The sequence below is a fragment of the Lemur catta genome, chromosome 22, assembly GCF_020740605.2.
Source record: "Lemur catta isolate mLemCat1 chromosome 22, mLemCat1.pri, whole genome shotgun sequence".
NCBI lineage: Eukaryota > Metazoa > Chordata > Mammalia > Primates > Lemuridae > Lemur > Lemur catta.
The window spans coordinates 16,220,138-16,241,223 of NC_059149.1; the positions used below are offsets into that span (position 1 = coordinate 16,220,138).

At 41.2% G+C, this 21,086-nt stretch overlaps 1 protein-coding gene across 4 annotated transcripts in view; it reads left to right on the top strand.

The window, feature by feature from the left end:
* The window catches only part of PRAG1 (PEAK1 related, kinase-activating pseudokinase 1), a 47,705-nt gene that overhangs the window by 13,250 nt on the left and 13,369 nt on the right, over positions 1–21,086 (top strand). For all 4 annotated transcript variants that reach the window (XM_045535347.1, XM_045535344.1, XM_045535345.1 and 1 more), the window contains exon 4: positions 14,840–14,997. In XM_045535347.1, coding sequence (XP_045391303.1) covers positions 14,840–14,997 — 158 coding nt within the window. The remainder of the gene's footprint in view (positions 1–14,839; positions 14,998–21,086) is intronic.

Sequence of the window (21,086 nt, forward strand, 5' to 3'; positions counted from 1 at the left end):
AGCTCTGTGTCTGGGAGTAAGTAGTGGTAGTCTCCTTTAACAACTGTATTTTGACCTGATCCAAGATCAGGATTAGTACAGACTTGTAAATAACCATTTATTTTAAAAAAATTAGGCCAGATGTTCTTCGAAGAGAAAGAGCATGCTTAGCTGTCTTTATTTCCACAAGGTCCAGCTTGGTGCCTGGCATATAGTAGATGCTCAAGAAATACTTGTTAAGGGGACAATTGTAGGCAGAGGCAGAGACCATGCCTTTTTTCATTTTCCAGAAAAGCACCTAACTCTGTGCTTTACACATAATAGGTGCTCAAGAAATGTTGAAAAAAGAAGCAAGTAGCTTTGACTACAAAGTATCCTTCTGAGACCAGATCTCCGGGCTGCTGCAGTTCTCTGTTCATGCCTCTGTTTTGGCAGTTAACAGTGTATCCTGCATTGCGTGAAAATGGGCCTATGTTTGCATCTCCTCAACAAATTTCGAACTCTTGGGAGTGCAGGGACCATGTCTCCTACATTCTTCCTTGACTTCCCGATAGCATACCTTAGCACACAGCCTGCTAGGTAGTAGGTATTCAGTGAAGAATGATTAAATTTTTTAAAAAAGCAGGCCAAAGTGAACTACAGATTACACAGTTCTTGGCATGATTTTTTACTGGACACCCATCGTAATTCTGTGGCTATTGTCACCTTGAGTTAAAGAAGCTGAGGTTAATAATTATTAGTGCTTCAAGGTGGGCAAACACTGTGTGGGCACAATGTCCTCTTTCATGGATTAATTACTCTCCAATGATTGTATGTTCCCCTCTTGCAACTGGGCTCTGTTACTCTTCCTATTCTTTCTTTCTTTTTTTTTTTTTTCTTTTTAAGTGGAGCAGGTGTGTAGAGCCAGCCCTCTCTTGCCACAAGAATGTTTCTTTCAGGTAGTAATCATTTAAATGCTTTTTTCTCTTCCTACTAGGGAGGTGTAAGGAATTCTAGGGTGTGGTTTTGCTTTTCTGAGAAGAGATTTTCCATGCTTTCTGAGCTGGGTTGGAAAACACAAGCTTAGGCTCTAAGATCAAGCCCCCTCTGTCACAGGGACTTTGTCCTTAGAACGGCCAACCTCCTTTTGATCCGCACAGTTGGTTGTGGAACTCACCAATTGGTGAGGAATTTTCTCTACTAGCGGCCCAAGAAATTTTTTGTTGTTTTGCGATTGTTAATGTCCTCACTTAAAGGACTTGCATTTCCTTCTACCAGGGTTGGTAGACTAACTACAAAGAATACTTGGTGCCCCTTTCTGCAGCTGATAAGTTTCAGAGTCTTAATCCTCTGTGCCTAAATTGCTCATATATTTCTTTTTATTGACTTTTGGGTAGTTCCCTAAAAATGTTGGGTGTGAAGAGTGTTCATGCTGTTCCCACACAACCCTGTAAAATTCCCTGCTGCAATTAGCTTCCGTCCAATGCCTTGGATGGCTTATTGTCTATGCTTCTGGCAGGTGGGTTTATATAAACAGCCTGACAAAGGGGAACTTCCAGGTTGAAAACTGCTTAAAAATATCCTTTTTTACTCAGCTATTTCGTTCTCCAGTTAATTTTAGCATCTATCACTATCAAAGGATCTCCCCGACTTCCTGGTAGTTTGGTTTTTAGCCATTTCATACCTATGTATGCATATGTTACAAAAACTTTTCTAAAGTCTAAAACCTAGGCAAATAGTTGGTGCTGAAATCACGTGTTTCTGAGTTGTAGAAAGCCCTTCAGAATGGTTCCTGCTTCTTGGGAACTGCTATGGTAGCCAAAATTAGTGAGAATAAAAATACATTGGATAAATACAAGAATAGTTGAGTCAAATTGACATATTAGGAAGTAATATGACTTTGATGATCAGGGAAAAAGGGAAGGAGAGTCATTGGAATTTTAAAATCAGTCAGCATGAGGGCATCACTTAAAATAATTCTTATTAAGATGTGCAGATCAAAAGGAAGGGAAGATTTTATGACTGCATATTCTCGAACCATGAGGGCATTTGGGTTGCATTCTCCATGCCAATTCTGATCAACTAGAGCAGTGGTTTGGAGCTCCATGAGGGAGAGATGGGAGCATTACCTCTAGCTTTATTTTGGGGAAGATTTTAAGATGTATTGGTAATAATTCTTCTTTTAATGTTTGGTAGACTTCAGCCACAGAGCCATCTGGTCCTGGGGTTTTCTTTGTTGGAAGATTTTTAATTACTTCTTCAATCTCTTTATTTGTTATTGGTCTGTTTCAAGCTTTCTGTTTCTTCCTAATTCAATATTGAATTTAGGAATTTATCCATTTTTTTATGTGTTGTCCAATTTGTTGGCATATAATTGTTCATAATAATCTCTTATGATCATTTTTATTTCTGAGGCATCTGTTAAAATGTCTGTACTTTCATTTAGGATTTTATTTATTTGAGTCTTCTCTCTTTCTTTCTTAGTTAGGCTAGGTAGGTGTTTGTTGATTTTGTTCATTTTCTCAAAGAACCAATTCTTGGTTTTATTGATTTTTTTCCCCTATGGCTTATGTGTGTGTGTGTGGTTTTTTTGTTTGTTTGTTTTTTGTTTTTAGCCATGGGCAACCCACCTATCAGAGCAGCCAGGGCCCAGGTTGCTTTTGTGTTCTTTATTTGATTTATTTCTTCTCTGATTTTAATTATTTCTTTCCTTCTGCCAATTCTGTTATTTTTCCAGCTCCTTGAGACATAATGTTAAGCTGTTTATTTGGGGTCTTTCTTCTTTTTTAATACAGGCATTTATTGCTATAAATTTCCCTCTTGGAACTGCTTTTACTGCATCCCAAACATTTTGATATGTTGTGTTCCCATTGTCATTTGCTATTTTTTAATTTCCCTTTCAATTTCTTCTTTGACCTATTGGTTGTTCAGAAACATGTTGTTTAATTTCCAAAGAATTGGGAATTTTCCAGATTCCTCTCATTACTGAGTTCTACTTTCATACCATTGTGGTTGGATACAATACTAGATATGATCTCAACTTCTGTAAATTTGTTAAGACTTATTTTATGGGATAACATATGGTCGTTCCTGGAGAATGTTCCATGTGCGCTAGAGAAGAATGTGTGTTCTGCTGCTATTGGATGGAAAGTTCTATATATTAATATGTCTGTTGAGTCCATTTGGGCTAGAATGCAATTCAAGTCCAGTATTTCCCTGTTAATTTTCTGTCGGGCTGATCTGGCCAGTGTTGAAAGTGGGGTATTGAAGTCCCCTACTATTATTATATTGCTCTCTATTTCCTCCTTCATGTCCATTAATATTTGCTTTATATATTTAGAAGCTCTGATGTTGGGTACATATATATTTACATTTGTTATGTTGTTTTCATAAATTGACCCCTTTATTATTAAATAATGACCTTCTTTTTCTCTTGTAATAGTTTTTTATTTGGAGTCCATTTTATCTGATATAAATATAGCTATCTCTGCTCTCTCTTGGTTACTATTTGCACGGAATATCTTCTATCGTCCCTTCACCTTCAGCCTGTGTGTGTCCTTACAGCTAAAGTGGGTCTCTTGTAAGCAGCCACAATACCTTTTTTTAAAGGTAAATTCAAGATATGTAACAAATATACAGGTATACCAAATATAGTATGCATACCTAGAAGTGAGATATCGGGAAAGGAGAGAATTAGAGTGGAAATGATGATGAAGGGAAAAACTAAAATAACACAGACCAGTGTGAAAGTGTATCATTAATTAAGCTTGTGATTATCTTACCTCTTTGCACTTGAAGTAAGTACAACAGGAAAAGAAACTGAGTCAAGGAGTGACAGAGGACTTGAGATAGGTGAGTGTAGTGATTAAGAAGATGAATAAAAGTGATGAATGTTTGGAACAGCTAAGAAAAAGCATTGTCAGGGAGCCCAGCCTGCATGGTTTGTACTTTCCTAGAGAAGCACTGGGCTTCCTAGTGCAGGAATGGCAGGTGTCTGGGGTTATCCAGGTTGGGGGAGTTTCAGCTAAAGCTGAAGACTAAAAGATGGAGCTGCTGATTTGCAGGTAAGAGAATGAAAAACTAACTGACCGAGGAGTAGGGAGAGGACCCATGAGGACATCTGGTCCTTACTGGGGAACAGACTAGACCAGCATGAGGAATGAGGAAGCAGCTCATCCTAGCAGCTTTGTTCCAAACAGCTTGCCAAGCTGGGATGGTAGAAATGAAGTCTAGTATAAATACACACAGATTTCTTAAGTCAAACATTTCAGCTCAGAAGCTGAGTCAACAAAAATGGACTTGAAATACTCGCCGAATCAAGAAAAGGAGGGTCTGAGAATTCTGAGAGCAGGGTTGCCAAAACCAATAGTCCAGAAACCAAAAGACTCTGGTCAGCCACAATTGATCTTGCTGGATGGATTCCAATAGGAAAAGATCAGGACCAGAACCGCAGTGACTCCCGAGTTGGTAACGACTCACTATTGTTTTGGTTTAGTCAACTAGCAGGGGTGTGTGGGCTGGGGATGAGGAGGTGGGGTGAAGGGAGGAGGAGTCTTAGGATGCTAAAGGTACATGGGAGATTCTTTTTTGCAAGGGGACGGCAGGCAGATGTCATAAAAGTGGTTGTAGGTTTTCATATAATGAAAGTGAAGTGCTAAAGCTAAACAACCTGATTAACTGTGGAGCGTTCCAGCCGCTGGATCTGAGGCTATGCTATAAATTATCAAGCTCTTGCACATGCACATTCAAAATGAGCTCTGGTGGATGGACAAATGAAGTCTTTTTGGTTATTTTAAAATAATTCATGACCTCAAAGCATCAGCCTGCTTATCTTTCTTTGAGTATTTTTTAAATATTGTAAAAGGAGCGACATCGAGGTAGGGTAAAATATTTACCATCTGATGGTTTCAGAAAGAATTATGAAATTCTTTTTGGAATTCTGGAAGCTGCTGAAGTCATCTCTCTGTGTATCCATCCATCCATCCATCTTTCTATTTAACCAGCACTTTCCGTGTACACTGTTTTTAGCACTTTGTAAATATTAACTCATTGAATCTTTCTAACAGCCCTATGAAATCTGCATTTTATAGATAGGAAGTTGAAACACTGAGAGATTTCATGCCTTTTCGGAGACACATGGCCAGTAAGCAATGGAGCCAGGACCCGAATCCAGGCAATGGGGTCCCAGTGTTCACACTCTTAACCACCACAGCACTGGCCTTCCCGGGCGGGCGACTGAAATCCGTCCAGGAAGTTATTCAAGTGCCGGCATAGCTGTTCTTTCCAAAGGCTGCAGAGCGCCCTGCCTCACTGCTTGCCTGTGGATCACAGTTGCTCTGTCTTCAGTTCCCATTTGTTCTTCTTTTTTTCATCTCCTTCGCTTCCCATCTGCTCTTCTCGTGTGAACAGCTGTAAGAGCTTCCTTCTTGACCTTCCAGGCTGTGGCTTGGAGACTTGTTATTCTCAGGCGATCATATTGGAGATAAAAGTGTAGGGGACAGGTGACGGGGTCGAACTCCCTAGTACTTCAACACTCTCTTACCTGCCCCTCCAAAGCTCCAGCTCCCTGCCTTCAGCCTTAGTTGGAACCTCCTCAAACACCTAAATAATCCCAAACATCTGCCTTCCTCACTTCTGCACCAGGTGGCCCAGTTCCTCTCTGGGAAAGTCCACAGCCATGCAGGCTGGGGCCACAAATAAAAGATTTTGCTTTTCTGAGAACTGAATGGTCATTTAAAAATATATATATATTTGTATCTCTGAATGCCAAAGTGGATCTCTATATAGTCAGGGTAAATGCTTGTAAATTTCCATTTGAACAACTTAAGCACTTTTATCCTTGACTAAAACCAACTAGTAACCCAAAAGTGTGTGTGTGTGTGTGTGTGTGTGTGTGTGTGTATGTGCATCTTTTAACGTAACTATGGCTTTGTTCCTGTGTTTAAGTGGTTTGCACTGTTAAATTTGTGGAGCCCCAGAAGAATCACTAGTGCATTAACTGCAAATGCAAATTAATAGGGCTGCACCATGGGGCCTGCAGAGGTCATCTGACCACAGATGAAACTGCTGTTCTGTATTTATACGTGCTAATAAATCAGTGGGGGAAACACACCCTGGAGCAGACTGGCCCTGGCAGTTTTTTCAGGTGGCACTTAGGTACTTACAAAATAACTTCCTTAGCATTGTCATCAAAAAGCACCAGAGGCAAAAATAAAAAATAAAAACCCTTCCAGCTTAGTTATCTGCCTTTCTCATCCCATCTTTTGGGGGAGAAAAACCCATTTGAAAACTGCAAGACTTTTGCAAATTCAGGCTATTTTAGGACTGCTGTATTTTGTGAATATGAAAAAGGTTCAGCTATTGAATCAAGTAATCCTGATGGTTATTTGTTGCTCTGTGTTCCTGCCTTTTGCAAATTTTGCTGGGCAAATGTAATTCTTTCTTAAAGGAAACATTTATTCTCCCAGATGCCACAGGGTATTGAAATAGAGGCAGATAAACTTAATCAAGAAGTATCTAATAATTACTCTGTGTTCCGGCACGTCCCAACTGTGACACAGCTCTCCAGCCATTTATAATTCTGGGGGTGGTAACAAGCCTATTTCACATGAAACAATTAGAATAACCTGACCAGGATTAGAACCAAATGCTCAGTGATGTGATTCACACCCAGTTCAGTGTCAGTTCCAGAAGGATGAGACAGGTCAGAGAAGACCTGAAATAGTTTGGGAGGAATTTGTAGGTAAGTGAAACTGACGCTGGATCTTGAGGATAGGAAAGGTTTGAAGGGAAGAGAGGAGTGTTTTCTCTGAGCCTGGTTGGTACTGGGGGAGAAGGAATGCTTTGGTGCTTTGGGGGCAATCGAAAGGCAAAGATGAGCTTTCATGAAGCAAAGGATTTGTGAAGGGAAGTAGTAGTATATTCACCAAAATGGTTCTACATTTTTTTTCTGAAGTGGAGATTGTCAAAAAATCTGAGATGTGTGTTTCTGTTTCTGTCACCACAGAGGACCTGAGTCCATCCAATATGGTGGCCAAAGTTGAGAATCCTGTGAGAGCTCCATGTAGGATTTTTTTTTTTTTCCTTGAGACAGAGTCTCGCTAGGTTGCCTGGGCTAGAGTGAGTGCCGTGGCATCAGCCTAGCTCACAGCAACCTCAAACTCCTGGGCTCAAGCAATTCTCCTGCCTCAGCCTCCCGAGTAGCTGGGATTACAGGCACACACCACCACGCCTGGCTAATTTTTCTATGTTTAGTTGCCCAGCTAATTTTTTCTATTTTTTTTTTTTTTAGTAGAGATGGGGGTCTCACTCTTAGTCTGGTCTCAAACTCCTGGGCTCAAGCAATCCTCCCACCTTGGCCTCCCAGAGTGCTAGGATTACAGGTGTGAGCCACTGTGCCCAGCCTCCATGTAGGATTTGACAGGGTCCACCAGCATTCTGAGAGCAGTATTTTAGAAAGATTTTGAATCAGGGTGGTCTACCCCAAGGTTGCAAATCTTTTCTAAAGATGTGGACCTTTCTAGAGGAGTTTGATAAATACCTCTCTTCTAGGTTGTAGGTTCGCTGAAGCACAGAGACTGTGCACCTCTGCTCAGCATTGCCTCTGCAACACCTAGCACAGCGCTGGGCACAGAGTAGGCAGTCACTAATTAACAGTGAAAAACCTGGGAATGGTGTTCAGGATACATGAGACAGAGCACACACTGCAGGTAACCCAGGCATAAGTTAAAAAGGGGTGTTCTTACTCGCCCAGCGAACGTGGCTACATAGTAGGGAATAAACGGGGAGAAACTGAATGTTTTCTGGAGCAGATTTGAATTGCTTCTAATCATGCAGCCCAATAAGACAATTGAAGATTGAAAACTGCAAGTCAGAGAGGCAGAGCCGTCCCTGTTTTCCTGTGCTTTTGCAGGAAGTGCATTTTATAGAAAAGTCAGAGGGGAACTGAGGGGAAACGGAGAGCTCTGAGCTGGTGAAGTCACAGCAGCCCGGGAAGCCACTCCGGCTGCCTCTGAAGCTGGCCCTTTACTCCCAGGGGCTGCTCCATGGGACCCTGAAGTCACTGGCCCAGCCTGTCACAGGGCCCTGGGATGAGGACGGCACCACGGGCCAGAATCTAGGATGGTAAGAGGTTCTCATTGTTTCATTGAGGCATTTGTTGATCATTTGAGTCTAAAACAAGTCTTTTCGCTTCTCCTTTGTAATTAAAAAAAGGTGTATAGAATTTTTTTAACTGGTTTGTGCTTTCAGAGCGTTCATTGTATTCTTTAAAACTTTTCTTTGGGTCTTTTCCAAATCGTCCCTAAACTCAGTAGTCAATGTGACCAATCCCGAGACTTGCTGGTGCGAATGTGTGCTGGAGCTCAGAGAGCGGGTCTCAAACTGCGTGCGAGCGTTATTGGGGTTTCCAAACGTTCCGCTCCAGAGGCAAGAAAAAGGCTCTCAGCCAAATGTACGTGAACTCTTGAACAACAGTCAGGGCAGTGAGAAGGAAAACTGACCTCAGCCACACTCTGAATTGTGCTGTCGCAGGGGGATTCTAGCAGCTATGTGGAGTCTGAGATACGCTCTGGGCCGCACACAGGGACCGGCATCCGTCGGGGATTGTGGACACTCTGAAAGCTCTCATTCTGCAAGCTCGGGGGGTATTTTTAGATGAAGCTTGTTCCTATGAATGAGGAAGTCTGGCAGATGGTTCTTCCGGCTAGATTCATTTTTTTCCAGCTTTTCACCAACATAGTTTGGAGACCACTCTGGCAAGCCCTCCGTGTCTAAGGACAATGGGGGGAAAAGCCATTCTCAGAGCACTGGGGAGCAGCTGCAGGGCTGAGTCTCTGATGAGGCTGCGCCACCGGCCCATGCATTTCACCCTGCCCTCCTGCGACTGTGTGTAATCAACAGTGGGAGGCAGGAAAGGAAGTCTGAGCAAGAACAAGTCGTTTTTTATCACACCGAGTGAGCAAAGACATCTGTGGAGGCCATACCCTCGCTGTAGCTGATAAGAATGTTATTCACCAACCAAAGAGGAAAGACCAGAGTATGCGGTTTTTGTGCATTGAAGCCACTTCCTTCAACTACATGACATCAGATTTCATTTTAGATGGTTTGCACCGGTTTTATGAAAGACAAATCAAATTATCCTTAATGAGGGGAAAGCGCCTTTTATAAAAATAAGTATAGTCTTGCTCTACGTTGTTGAGTGCACTCAGATTGTCATTTGGCTGCACATCTGACAGAACGGTCCATTAGGGCTCAGAAAAGTCACCTTGGGAATATTAAGCCTTTTTTTTTTCCAGGGATCCTTAAGAAGTCTATTGCACACACAGACTGAAGACACAAAACAACTTGATTGTTAAGACTCCGCTTTGATGACAAGCTTGCCTTTCATTTTGAAATTTGATGTGGTTTTGCTCATTCTCTAATTAAAGTAGCAATTCTCAAAGAGTGCAGATTGCACGGGTTTCCAGGGTGGAAGCTTTTTGTTGCAGTTCGTGTGAAAGAGGCATCAGTCCTAAGATGTTGCTGTTAAGGAAAAGGGTCACCCACGTGTGTATCAGAAAGCATGTTCGCTCGCCATGTATAACTGAGCATTCCAAATGCCCATTGGGTTTTAGCTACCAGGTGAGAACCTGGACTTCCTGAGCTTTTCCAGTGGAGAAGCAGCAGTGATATCTCTAGAAGGCAAGAAAATGCCACTTGTGGCTTGGATACTAAGATTTAGTATCCAACAAAGACTGCAACAAAGTCTACTTCTGGAGGCCCCCTGCCTTTCCAACACACACACACTGCAGAGAATTTATCCTGTAATCATAGATAGACTGATTTTGTATGCATTCACTTGGTGCGAGTCTTCCCCTGTGACTTCTTCCTTCTAGTCCAAAGAATTAATCCCAAAGTCTTAGAAGAGTTGCTGGGTCTGTAAGTAACGTTTTCCATCCACAAGGCTATTCTGAGCATGCCTGTTCCCACTGTGGGGCCTGCTGGAAATCCCACCCTGTTATTCTGTGTGTTCCTCGACTCAGAGACACAACAGCGGTTCGGTAGGAGTGGCCATGCCCGGCTCATTCAGATGCTGGTGATTTTCTTTCCCACTAGAAATGTTCATTTTCAATGCATCATATATTTCAAGCATACAATGAAGTTCAAAGAATAACTGACATGCAGGTGTCCCTAAGATTTTTCATATATTAACATTTTGGCATTTGTTTTAGATTTAAAAAAAATAAAATACTACTGCTCCAGTGGGAGATCCCTCCCTGTCCAATTTCCATTTCAACTTCCTGTTGCTACTCAGAGCAATCATTTTCTTGAAGTTGTTGAGTATCGTTTACATTTTATTATGTGATCCATAAAATATATAGAGTTAGGTTTTAAAATGTATATAAATAGTATCACACTGTACTTGAGTCTTTTGTAAATACTTTTTTTTTTTTTTTTTTTGAGACAGTCTCGCTGTGTTGCCCGGGCTAGAGTGAGTGCCGTGGCATCAGCCTAGCTCACAGCAACCTCAGACTCCTGGGCTTAAGCAATCCTCCTGCCTCAGCCTCCCGAGTAGCTGGGACTACAGGCATGCACCACCATGCCCGACTAATTTTTTTTTCTATATATATTTTTAGTTGGCCAGATAATTTGTTTCTATTTTTAGTAGAGACGGGGTCTCGCTCTTGCTCAGGCTGGTCTCGAACTCCTGACCTCGAGCGATCTGCCCGCCTCGGCCTCCCAGAGTGCTGGGATTACAGGCGTGAACCACCATGCCTGGCCTATCCATTCCTTTACTGATGGATAATTGGACTGTTTACAATTTTATTTTTGGTATTCATAACACTGAACACCCCTGTCCATGCATGAGAGTTCCTCTAGATCTGTGCTGTACAGTATGGTAGCTGCTAGCTCAAGGTGTGGTTAGTCTGCATTTCAGTGTGCTGTAGATGTAAAATGCATACCAGATTCTGAAGACTGAGAATGAAAAAATATATAAAATATCTCATAAATTTTTATATTGATTGCAGGTTAAAATGACAATATTTTGAACATATGGTGTTTAAATATATTACTAAAATTAATTTTATCTATTTCTTTTACATTCCCTAATGTGGCTACTAGAAAATTTAAAATTGCATATATGGCTTGCATTATATTTCTATTGGACAAGCTTGTTCTAGAGCAGGTGTCTATAACCCATTGCCTGCATGCTGGACATCTTTTTTTGTAAATAAAGTTTTATTGGAAAACATGCCATTCATTTATATATTGTCTGTGGCTGCTTTCCTGCTACAACAGCAGAATCGAATAGTTGCAACAGAGTCTGTATGACCCATTAGCCTAAAATATTTGCCATGTGACCCTTTAAAAAAAAGTTTGCTGGTTCCTATTCTACAGCAGTGATTTTTAGCCTTTTCTTTTCAACCATGACCCACAATAAGAAATATACTTAATATCTGATCCAACACACACACACACACACACACACACCCATCTGAAACAAAAGTTTTACAAAACAAAATTTCACAAATTCTTATGGTATATTTTCATATTTTCTGGTCTGCATTGTTTTGTTAAAATAAACTACTGGTCAATAACTGTGGTGACCCATTAAAATGATTTAGCTGTTCATTCAGTACTAGCGATTTGAATGACATTACTCAAGAATATACACCCCAAAATAGAGAGACTGGGTTATAGGAATGTGCATATTTAACTTTACAAGATGCATCAAATTCTTATCCTGTGTGTTTGTATGTGTACATGTGTGTGTTTACCAGTCTACAGTTCCACAGTGCAACACACTTCCCCTTTTCTCATACCCTTAACAATACCTGATATTGCCGCTCTGATCTGATCTGACAGGTGTGAAACGAAATCTTGTTTTATTTATAATGGGATTATTAGTAAGTTTGATCATCTTTTCATGTGTTGACTGACCTTTCATGTTTCTTCTTTTGTGAGTTGCCTGTTCATTTCCATTGCTCTTTTTAAAATGGGATCATTTATCTGTTTCTTAGCTTTATAGGCATTCTTTTTACATTTTGGATACCAATACTTTGAGTTACGTGGGTTGCAAAGATGTGAGTTGCCCACTCCAAGGCTTGTATTTTCACTTTCTTCACGGTGTCTTTTATTTTATCAGACAGAAGTTTTAAATTTTAAAGTAGTGAAACTTATCTATCTTTTATATTTCTATTTTTTTAAGCTCTTATTTAAGAGCTTAAATCCTTCCCTACCCCCACATTCACAAAGATTTTCTCTGATATTTTCTTGTAACATTTAAAATTTGGTGTTGTTTTTTTTTTTCTCATCACACAAAAAAAAATATGGTGTGAGATCCAGCTCTACTTCTGTTTTTTCTTCTTCCATAAATAGCTGCTGTGAATACCACGCACTGGTGTGGCCACCCTCCCCTCAATGCAATGCTACCTTTGTCACATAGCAAGTTCCTGTGTACAGGGTCTGTTTCTTAGATCTCTGTCCTCAACATATTGCTCCTAGATTTATCAGAACCAAATCTTTACCGATCTCACTTATAGAGTAACTGGCCTCAATGGTTTCACAGGCAAATTTTAGCAATCTTTCAGGGAACACTTCATGCTTATCTTATAAAAACTAGATGAGATAATTGAAAAAGAGAGAAAGTTACTCAATTCATTTTGTGATTCTAATTGAACCTTTATATCACAACTGGACAAGGATGGGACAAGAAAGAAAAATTATGGGCTAGCCTCTATTTGAATGTAAATGCAAAAATCCTAAACATTAATAAAAATGAATCTAGCCATGTGTAGTAAAAATAAGTGTATGCAAAGGATGCCAGCATGGTTTAATTTAAGAAAAGCCATTAACATAACTCATCACATTAACAGAATAAAGGAGAAAAATGATATGATTTTTCCCATAGATATAGAAACAGCATTTGACAATATCTAAAAACTATAAATGATTTAAGAATACAAAATTCTTAGAAGACTTGGAATAGAAACAAACTTGTTTAACCTAATAAAGAGTATCTACCAAAACCTACAGCAAACACATGCTTAGTATAGACACGTTCCTTTTACTGCTCTGATACTAAGTTTCCTCTGTGTATTTGGCACCTGAGAATTTTTCTTTCTTTCAAGCTTGGTTGTTACTTTAAATAATCGTGTGTGTGTGTGTGTGTGTGTGTGTGTGTGTACATATGTATATGAATATATATATATGCTGCTCACATATACACATATTTATGTATTTTTGTTTGTTTTTTCTATTTATATACAGTTCATTGATTTTTTTTTTTTTTTAAGTTTGTTGCATGGGGAACTGTCTCACTAGCCATGATGCTGCAGTTTCTCCCTTGCTGAGTTTCTGGGCCTGAAGAGTGAGAAACTCTAGAGACCACCTTGGAGGGGGCAGAGATTGCCACAGAACTGGCTTCTGTCCTAGACTGAGGAGTTGTCATTATTCATCATTTCATACTCTGGCTTCCTCTAAGAAAACCATTAGTGATGGATCCAATGGGGATAAAAAGATTGTATGAGACTTTCTATGATTGTATTTTGCCAGAGGGTTAAATAAAGATCATCTGCCATAGCCTTCCCTAAGGACTGGATATTTCCGAGATCCCAACAGCGATACTGAAATATAAAGACTACAATTGGATTATATTACAAGAACTGTCACACTTACATTTGACAGCTTTAAAACATTTTTAAAATGTGATTCTAAGGGTTGGGAGTGGCGAGAGGGACATGTTTTCTAAAGAGCCCTTTTCATGGCAGCAAGCAAAGTGTCTCTAAACTTTTCTCTAATAAACAAGGGATTCCAGGGACTATGAAAACTAACACAGGGCCAGGCAATGTTGAACACAAAGAACAATGAATCAATTCTTAACTGTAAGGTCATATGCATTAAATAAGGCAGTTCTGATGGCAAATCAATACTGTATTGTGTATTTCCTATAACAGATGGTGAGATATAGATCTGCTATAGTAGGAACAGGAAATATCAGTTTGGACAAATGTGGGTTACCACCAGCAGGGAAAGAGCTAGATTGATCGTGATCTATCTCCCTTCATGGTGAAAATGTCAGGTCAGAAGTGAATATTCATGTGGTCCTTGGAAAGGGGGAAGGAGAAATCAATAAGCTCAACATTCTACCTCATAATGGAACTATTTTCCCCAAGGTGAGTTCTTTTTTCATGGAGTTGGTATTCCTGTCCCTGATATGTTGGTAATGATGTCTTAGAGATGCAAAAAAAGATTTCATAGAAAACCAAAGGGCAGATTCTATAGTTCTGGAACAAGGGTTATGTCAACTTGATTCTATCTAAGCATTTCCCTGGAAGTCTGGGTAAAATTTAAATAAAGTTTTCCTTCATTCCAAGGAACAACCTAGACCCTTTGAAACTATGGCAAAAGAGTACAAGGCAAAAAAAAAAAAAAAAAGGAAAGAAAAAGAAAAAAGAAATTCCACATTTTTAGGCCTAGTTTGCAATGCTCTTGTCTTGGGATCTTGCAAAACTACCTAATATCTGTATATCTCTATACATTGGCTTGCATGATAATGTTTTGATTTTTCTTTGTAGAGATGTTACACAGGATATAATTGATGACATAAATATTTTGGCATATGGGATCAGAACACGAAGGCAGTTCTTTCCAAGTCAGAATCGGGGTGTTTGTCTAAATGGAATAAGCTCACTCCTCCTAACCACACTCGGGAAGTCTCCTGCCACTCATGTGCATAAGGATTCCGAAGAGCCTCTATTCTCTACCCCCAGAATATTTTATGTTAAACTTGCTGACATTGGCCGGGTTTCAAGAGCCCAGTGGGTTCACGATCCATCAGCCTGGTTTCTGAATGGAAACCAAATGAACTGCATTTATTGTTTGTTCCTACCTTTTCCAGGCACCTTTTAAAAATGAACAAGAGCAGCTCTGATTTGGAGAAAGTGAGCCAGGGCTCTGCAGAGAGCCTCAGCCCATCCTTCAGGGGTGTTCACGTCAGCTTCACCACCGGCTCCACGGACAGCCTGGCCTCGGACTCCAGGACCTGCAGCGATGGAGGTAACACACTTGACCTTGACAGAGAGGCTTAGGGTCTCGTGGACCTGCAAGGCCAGTCCTGGGTTGGTCGCCAGGCTTCAGAAGGGCTGTGCAAAGCCTGCTGTCTCGGTCCTGCCTTCTCCATGGAAGCATGACTTTCCCAAGGAGCAGTGGAAGTTAGTTTCCTATTGAGTATGTGACAAGCCACCTCATCCACGGTGCCATCGCCAGTTATAAGCACATTAGCATGGCAGCAAGGTGGGAGGAAGATGAGGTTGAAAGATACTGAAAGGCTCCTGATTTCTTGGGTAACTCTCTATGTATAGGTCTGTTCTCCATTTTTATCCTCAGGGTTAGTTCTAAGGGGGTTGGATGCTTACTAGCCACAAGTCACCCTCTGTGTCAATGTCCTTTCTCTCTTTCTGTCTCTCTCCCACACACTTACTTGCACAGAGCAGGTGTTTACATACATGTTGAATTGGCATGGAGGCTTCATTAGGCCACCATCCATCTGACTTTCTGGACCCAGCTCTAAGTTGCAATATGTGGGTACATTTGATTGGGCATGTCCCTGTAAAGGAACTTTTGTTTTTCTGTCCTTGTGGCCTGGATGGGTGATATTTAAAACCTCTTACCCTTTCAACATTCTTGGTGTGTGTGTGTGTGTGTGTCCCCTCCCGTGAGTCTCTTCCACGTGCATCAATTAGCGTGTTGGGTTTAGACACGTGCTGGCATGACTTCCTTTCTCATTCCTGTGGAAGTATTTCTTCTCAGTAGGCAATTCTGCAGTAGAGGCCTCCATCATGAATTTACTGTTAGCAGTGTTTGTCTATCTAAAAGATAGGTAGCGGCTAGGGAAAAAGCTTGCATTGTAAGTCAGTCTGTGGTGTGTTCCAATGGGAAAGCTCTGATAGCTCACGCATAAAAACAGGAAATATCTTAGCCTTGATTTGGGAAGAATGGAGCAAAAAAGGATTTTCTTTTTCTGCAGATTTTTTCTAGGCTCCTATCTTCTTCCTTTTCCCATCCCATTGTACAGAAAATTCAACGAGGCAAATTACTCCATAGAGGGCTGGGCATCTCAGCCATTAGATCCTGGGCAGGTCAGCTCCGATGTGGTCTCTTGGGGACTGTGACCAGTTCTGAGAAAGTGACCTATAATGGACCCTTCCATCAGCCACCAGCCAGCGGGTATTACGAGAACTAGACTTCATTGTTTCAACACTTTGCTTCTCTGAACCAGTAAATTATGACATCTGGCCTCAGGGCTCTTAAGGACTAGCTAGGAAAAAGGTGGTTAAAATGCATGACACATGGGTGGATGGAATAAGGTAGGAAACTGGGCCGCCCAGAACATGAGTGCTTCTACACCTTTCTAAAGGCTTCCAGAAGACAGAGAATCAATGAAGACCTATTGGGGGTGGGGGTGGAGGTGGGGGCTTCAGGGAGGGCTTTTTGAGAAGGTGGGACTTCAGCTCATGTCTGAAGGGTGGTTAGAACTGGGGGAGGTAGGGGTGAGGAGGAGAGGGCTTTCCAGGTTAAGGAAATATTAATAATAAAACAGGAACAGGCATGGCAGTGCATGCCCAGAAAAGGATGAGACCTGTCTGACACGCTTCAGGTGAGGAGAAGGGGGACATGAGGTTGGTGGGAAGCCGGGGGCTAGATCGTACGAGGCCCTACACAGCAATCTGGGGAGGTGAGAGACAGGGAGCCGCGGAAGGTTTGTGAGTACAGCGTGGGTACCTAATTCAGACATTTATGTTCGTTTCTCAGTAGCATGAATTAAAATGAACGTATTTTCATGGTATTCCTTTATCACAAGCCAGTTATTCAGTGGAAATGCACTTCAAAATTTGGATTCCTAGATCAACAAGAAGACATGTACCTTGTCACTGGACTCTGGCCCTGTAGAGACAACCACTTTTATCTATTGCTCCTGGGTGTGGCTCTGTACCTGGAACCCTGTTTTGAAACTGGCAAGAGACCAAAGGGGCATATTCATTCATTCATTCACTCATTCATTCTCTCTCTCTTTTTTAACGTCTCAAGCATTAATCTGGAATATATACAGAGCCACTGGTCATATAATGTGAGAAGTCTTTCAGCTTACTCACCATTTACCAGGGCAGCTTGCTTTTGAATTTGTTATTGAACAATTAGCTTTCAGTCCCATGAGTCCTTACTGTCTTTTATCTTGTAGCTGAAATATTTACCCATTCACCACGTTAGTTACCATGTGGGCTCTAGTACCGACATTGAGACAGTGGGTCAGACGAGAAGAAACAGAATCAGTTCAAGCTGACCTTCTTTGAAACTTGCACACAGCGTCTGCCTCTCTAAAATTATACATTAAGTCAAAAGATACTGTTAGACTGTACATTTATTTGGTCAGTAAAAATTCACTAATGGAAACAATGCATTTTGTTGACTTTTTGTATCCCTGAGTGAGTTAAGGGAAAAAGTCACCCCAGGACATGGCATAATAGAAGTTTGTGTAAACTTCTTGGAAATTTATCAGGGTTAATGGTTAAAGTGAGTGATCTGCTATTCAGGTTTTAGGGCAAAAAGTAAAGTTTTCCATTTTATAAGAAAAACATAATTGAAATCTATAGCTTTGTTCCATATTTAAAAACAGGAGTTAATCCTAAAATGTTATGGTGACAAAATGTCATTTTTGTATCCATATTAATTTCACCTCTTTATACTTGTATCAGATTGCAGATTTCTCCCGGCACATTTGCTATCCCATTTGTCCACACGGGCAGTTCAGTTGCACAGTGAGTCAACTCAGTGGAAGGAAAAATTTGCCTAAGCAGTTGTTTGGTGTGTGCTGAGTTGGGGAAGGACAGACTGCAAGTGTCAGGACAGATCCACGAAGGCTGCCAGGGGAAGGTTGTCTGCAGGGAACGGGTGGATGCATAAGAGAGGGAAATGTTCGGTGGAATGATCATCAGAAATGTCATCAGAACACTCTTGTGCTTTAAGCGGTTCCTTCTAAATATGCAAACCTAATGTCGCATGGAGATCATGTCCCTCTTTGATTTAGGATAACATTAAAATTCAGTTCAGCAGTTCAACAAACATTTTTGAATGCAGGGGATTAGAGGAGATTAGAAAGTTCTCTGTTGAACTGAAACCATCGGCACCAGCAAGAGATAAGAAGTCTAACAATACAGTGTATCTAGGTATAAACTCACGAGAATGTCTGTACCAGGGCAGTGTAGTTATTCTCATCTTTATAGCTAGCAAACCAGAGGTACAGAAAGTTAATTAAATATTTTGACAATAGCTTATTTTGCTTAATAATAATGCCAGGCAGTTTATATATAAATGTGTGTTAGTTCTATCATTCATTTGATAGATATTTGTTGAATGCAAACTCTATTCTGGGTGCAATACTAGATGCTGAAGACCCAGCAGTGGAAACAAACTTCCAGTCCCTTCTTTCAGGCGGCTTGCGTTCTGGTGGGGAGAGATGGGTGATGGGAAGATAAAGAAATAAAGTAGCTAGTGTGGCAGGTGGCAGCTAAGTGTTTCCATCAACAGCATATGGTGGCCAGGTGTGGTGGCTCACGCCTGTAAGCCTAGCACTCTTGGGAAGCCAAGGCAGGAGGATCGCTTGAGGTCAGGAGTTCGAGACCAGCCTGAGCAAGAGTGAGATACACACACACACACACACACACACACACACACACACACACATACACCCCATCTCTACTAAAAATAGAAAACATTAGCTCAGTGTGGTGGCACGCGCCTATAATCCCAGCTACTCGGGAGGCTGAGGCAGAAGGATTGCTTGAGCCCAGGAGTTTGAGGTTGCTGTGAGCTAGGCTGATGCCACAGCACTCTAGCCTGGGCAACAGAGCGAGACCCTGTCTCAAAACAAAAACAAACAAACAAAAAAACCCCCCAGCATATTGAACTAACTTTTAATTTTACTAACTTGGAAGAAAACCCTTAATGATTATGTTATACTAGGAGATTGAAAAGATCACAATTCCAGAACCACACTTGGGCTGTAGGCATGGCCTACAAGGTGTCTAAAGCCTTTTTTCCAAACTGAGATGGGGCTTCTCTTCTTTTGCATGTAAATCACATTCTTGTCTTCATTATTGTTTCCTGGGATGATTAAGTGGTCTGGAGAGACTCCTCACACATGCTACATTTTTCATCCAGTTGTAAAATGCTAATAACATGATTCCAGTTTCAGACCACGTTTATCTTCTTGAAAAAGCAAAGGCTCCTTTTGAAGGAATGCTTTGCTTTTAAAAAAAAAAATTCTGTGTTTAATGTTGGGCCTGTTCTGATTGTAGAACCAAACAAGAGGTTGCACAATTTTCCTTTGGAGGAAAAAGTGTCATGTAAAGTTAGAGCATCCCTCTGTCCCTGCCCTTCAAGGGATTGGCAGAAACCTGCGTGAGTGCCACTTCCTGCATGCCATTGGCAAGGTGCCTGTGCAGATGGCTTTAGTTTTCTCACTTCTAACATGAGGGGACTGAACTAGGCCACAGGGAACGGGCAAGGTTTTCTCCAACTGCTTTGTCCCCTATGCCTTGCACTTAGTAGGTGCTCAAGAAATAGTGGCTGAATGAATGGATAAATCTATATGGCCATTTCCAGCTATACAATCTATTATCCTCATTAAAAAAAAAAATCCATAGAATAAATACTCCAAGTTTTTCCAACAAAAGAAAATTCCATTCACTTTGCCTTACTCGAAGTTGGAGACCGGTCAAGCACACAAGCTAAGAGCTTGGGCAAACTTCACTGGGACTCTGCCCTTTGCTCCGCCCCAGCTGCTGTCAGATAGCAGAGCCTTGCACAGAGAGAACCAAAACAGGACTGACCACTTCCTCTGTAAGCACAGCTCTCATTTTGGCTGCAGAGAACAATGAAAGTACCTATTAAAACCCGACAAGAAGAGAGGGCTCTATAATAAGGAAAAACCTCACAGTACCACGTTTGAACTTTTGGCCTGCATTTCTGCAGAGGGGGTAAGCTGTTCTTTCCAACCATTGCAATCCTGATTTCTCATCTCTGCTTTCTAAACAGAATGACACCAAACTAGCATCCCTTCCCCTAGGTCTTTTTACGATCCCACCCAATGTGCCTTATGTGATGTGTAGCTTCCCACTAGAATAAAGGGATATAGGATGTTCTACTGGATAGTTGGAAACCTCCTTTATATGCAGAATTGAAAATTAGAAGGAAAACTTAGAAACTGGGGTTCAGAGCCTCTGGCCCAACTAGTATGCAAAATTAGTAAAAACCTATCACTGATATAACTAAAACGTAGGCAGAGTTCCCAGAAAAGTGTTTTCCATTCTTACCCTGTTTATACCCTTAATTGTAAGCCAGACTTTGGAAACAGCCACCTAACACCAGCATAAAACCAGGACATATTTGAATTAGTCTCATGTCCCCGTGGATTGGAGTCCTGAGACTATGGGCTGTTGACCAAAGTAGTTCAGGAGTTTTTAGGCAGATTTTTTTCTGAACTGGTGGTTTGCCTGTGAATTTTGGACTATTTTAGGTGGCAAGGCATATTTCTACCCTCTTCTTTCTGGCTCTTCTAAATCCAGAGTGTGGCAGCCGCTACAAATAGTAAGAATCTAGTTGCTATGTTGCCGTGTTTAGGAAGAGGTGGTTCCCGAAGTTGAGTCAAGAAAATGACAGAGACAGAGTGGGCCTTTAGGAGTAACCGCTGATCCCCCATAAGACCACGACTGCTTATCACGTGGTGGAGAAATCAGTTTCATCTAGAAAGGCCACAGGTTAGCATCTATTTCAAAGTAGCCCTGAGAACATTAACACCTGAGAAGCTACAGGATTCGAGGGGCCTGGGGGCTCCCAGAGTGAATTATGACCTTCCATGAGCTGTCCTTCCACATCTGGAGAACTTCAAGCAGCTGCAGGTTCAGAAGGTGGTCTCACAGAACCAGGCACATTTTTTTTCCAAATGCAAAAATCATAATATGTGTACACAGTGCCCAGTTACCCGTGTAAAGTCCACATTTCAAGTGAGCCTTACTTCACCTGGTAAGGTTTGTGCAGGGCGAGTTCATGGTTAAGGAGCGTTTGTTAATGCAGTGCTATTCTCTGAT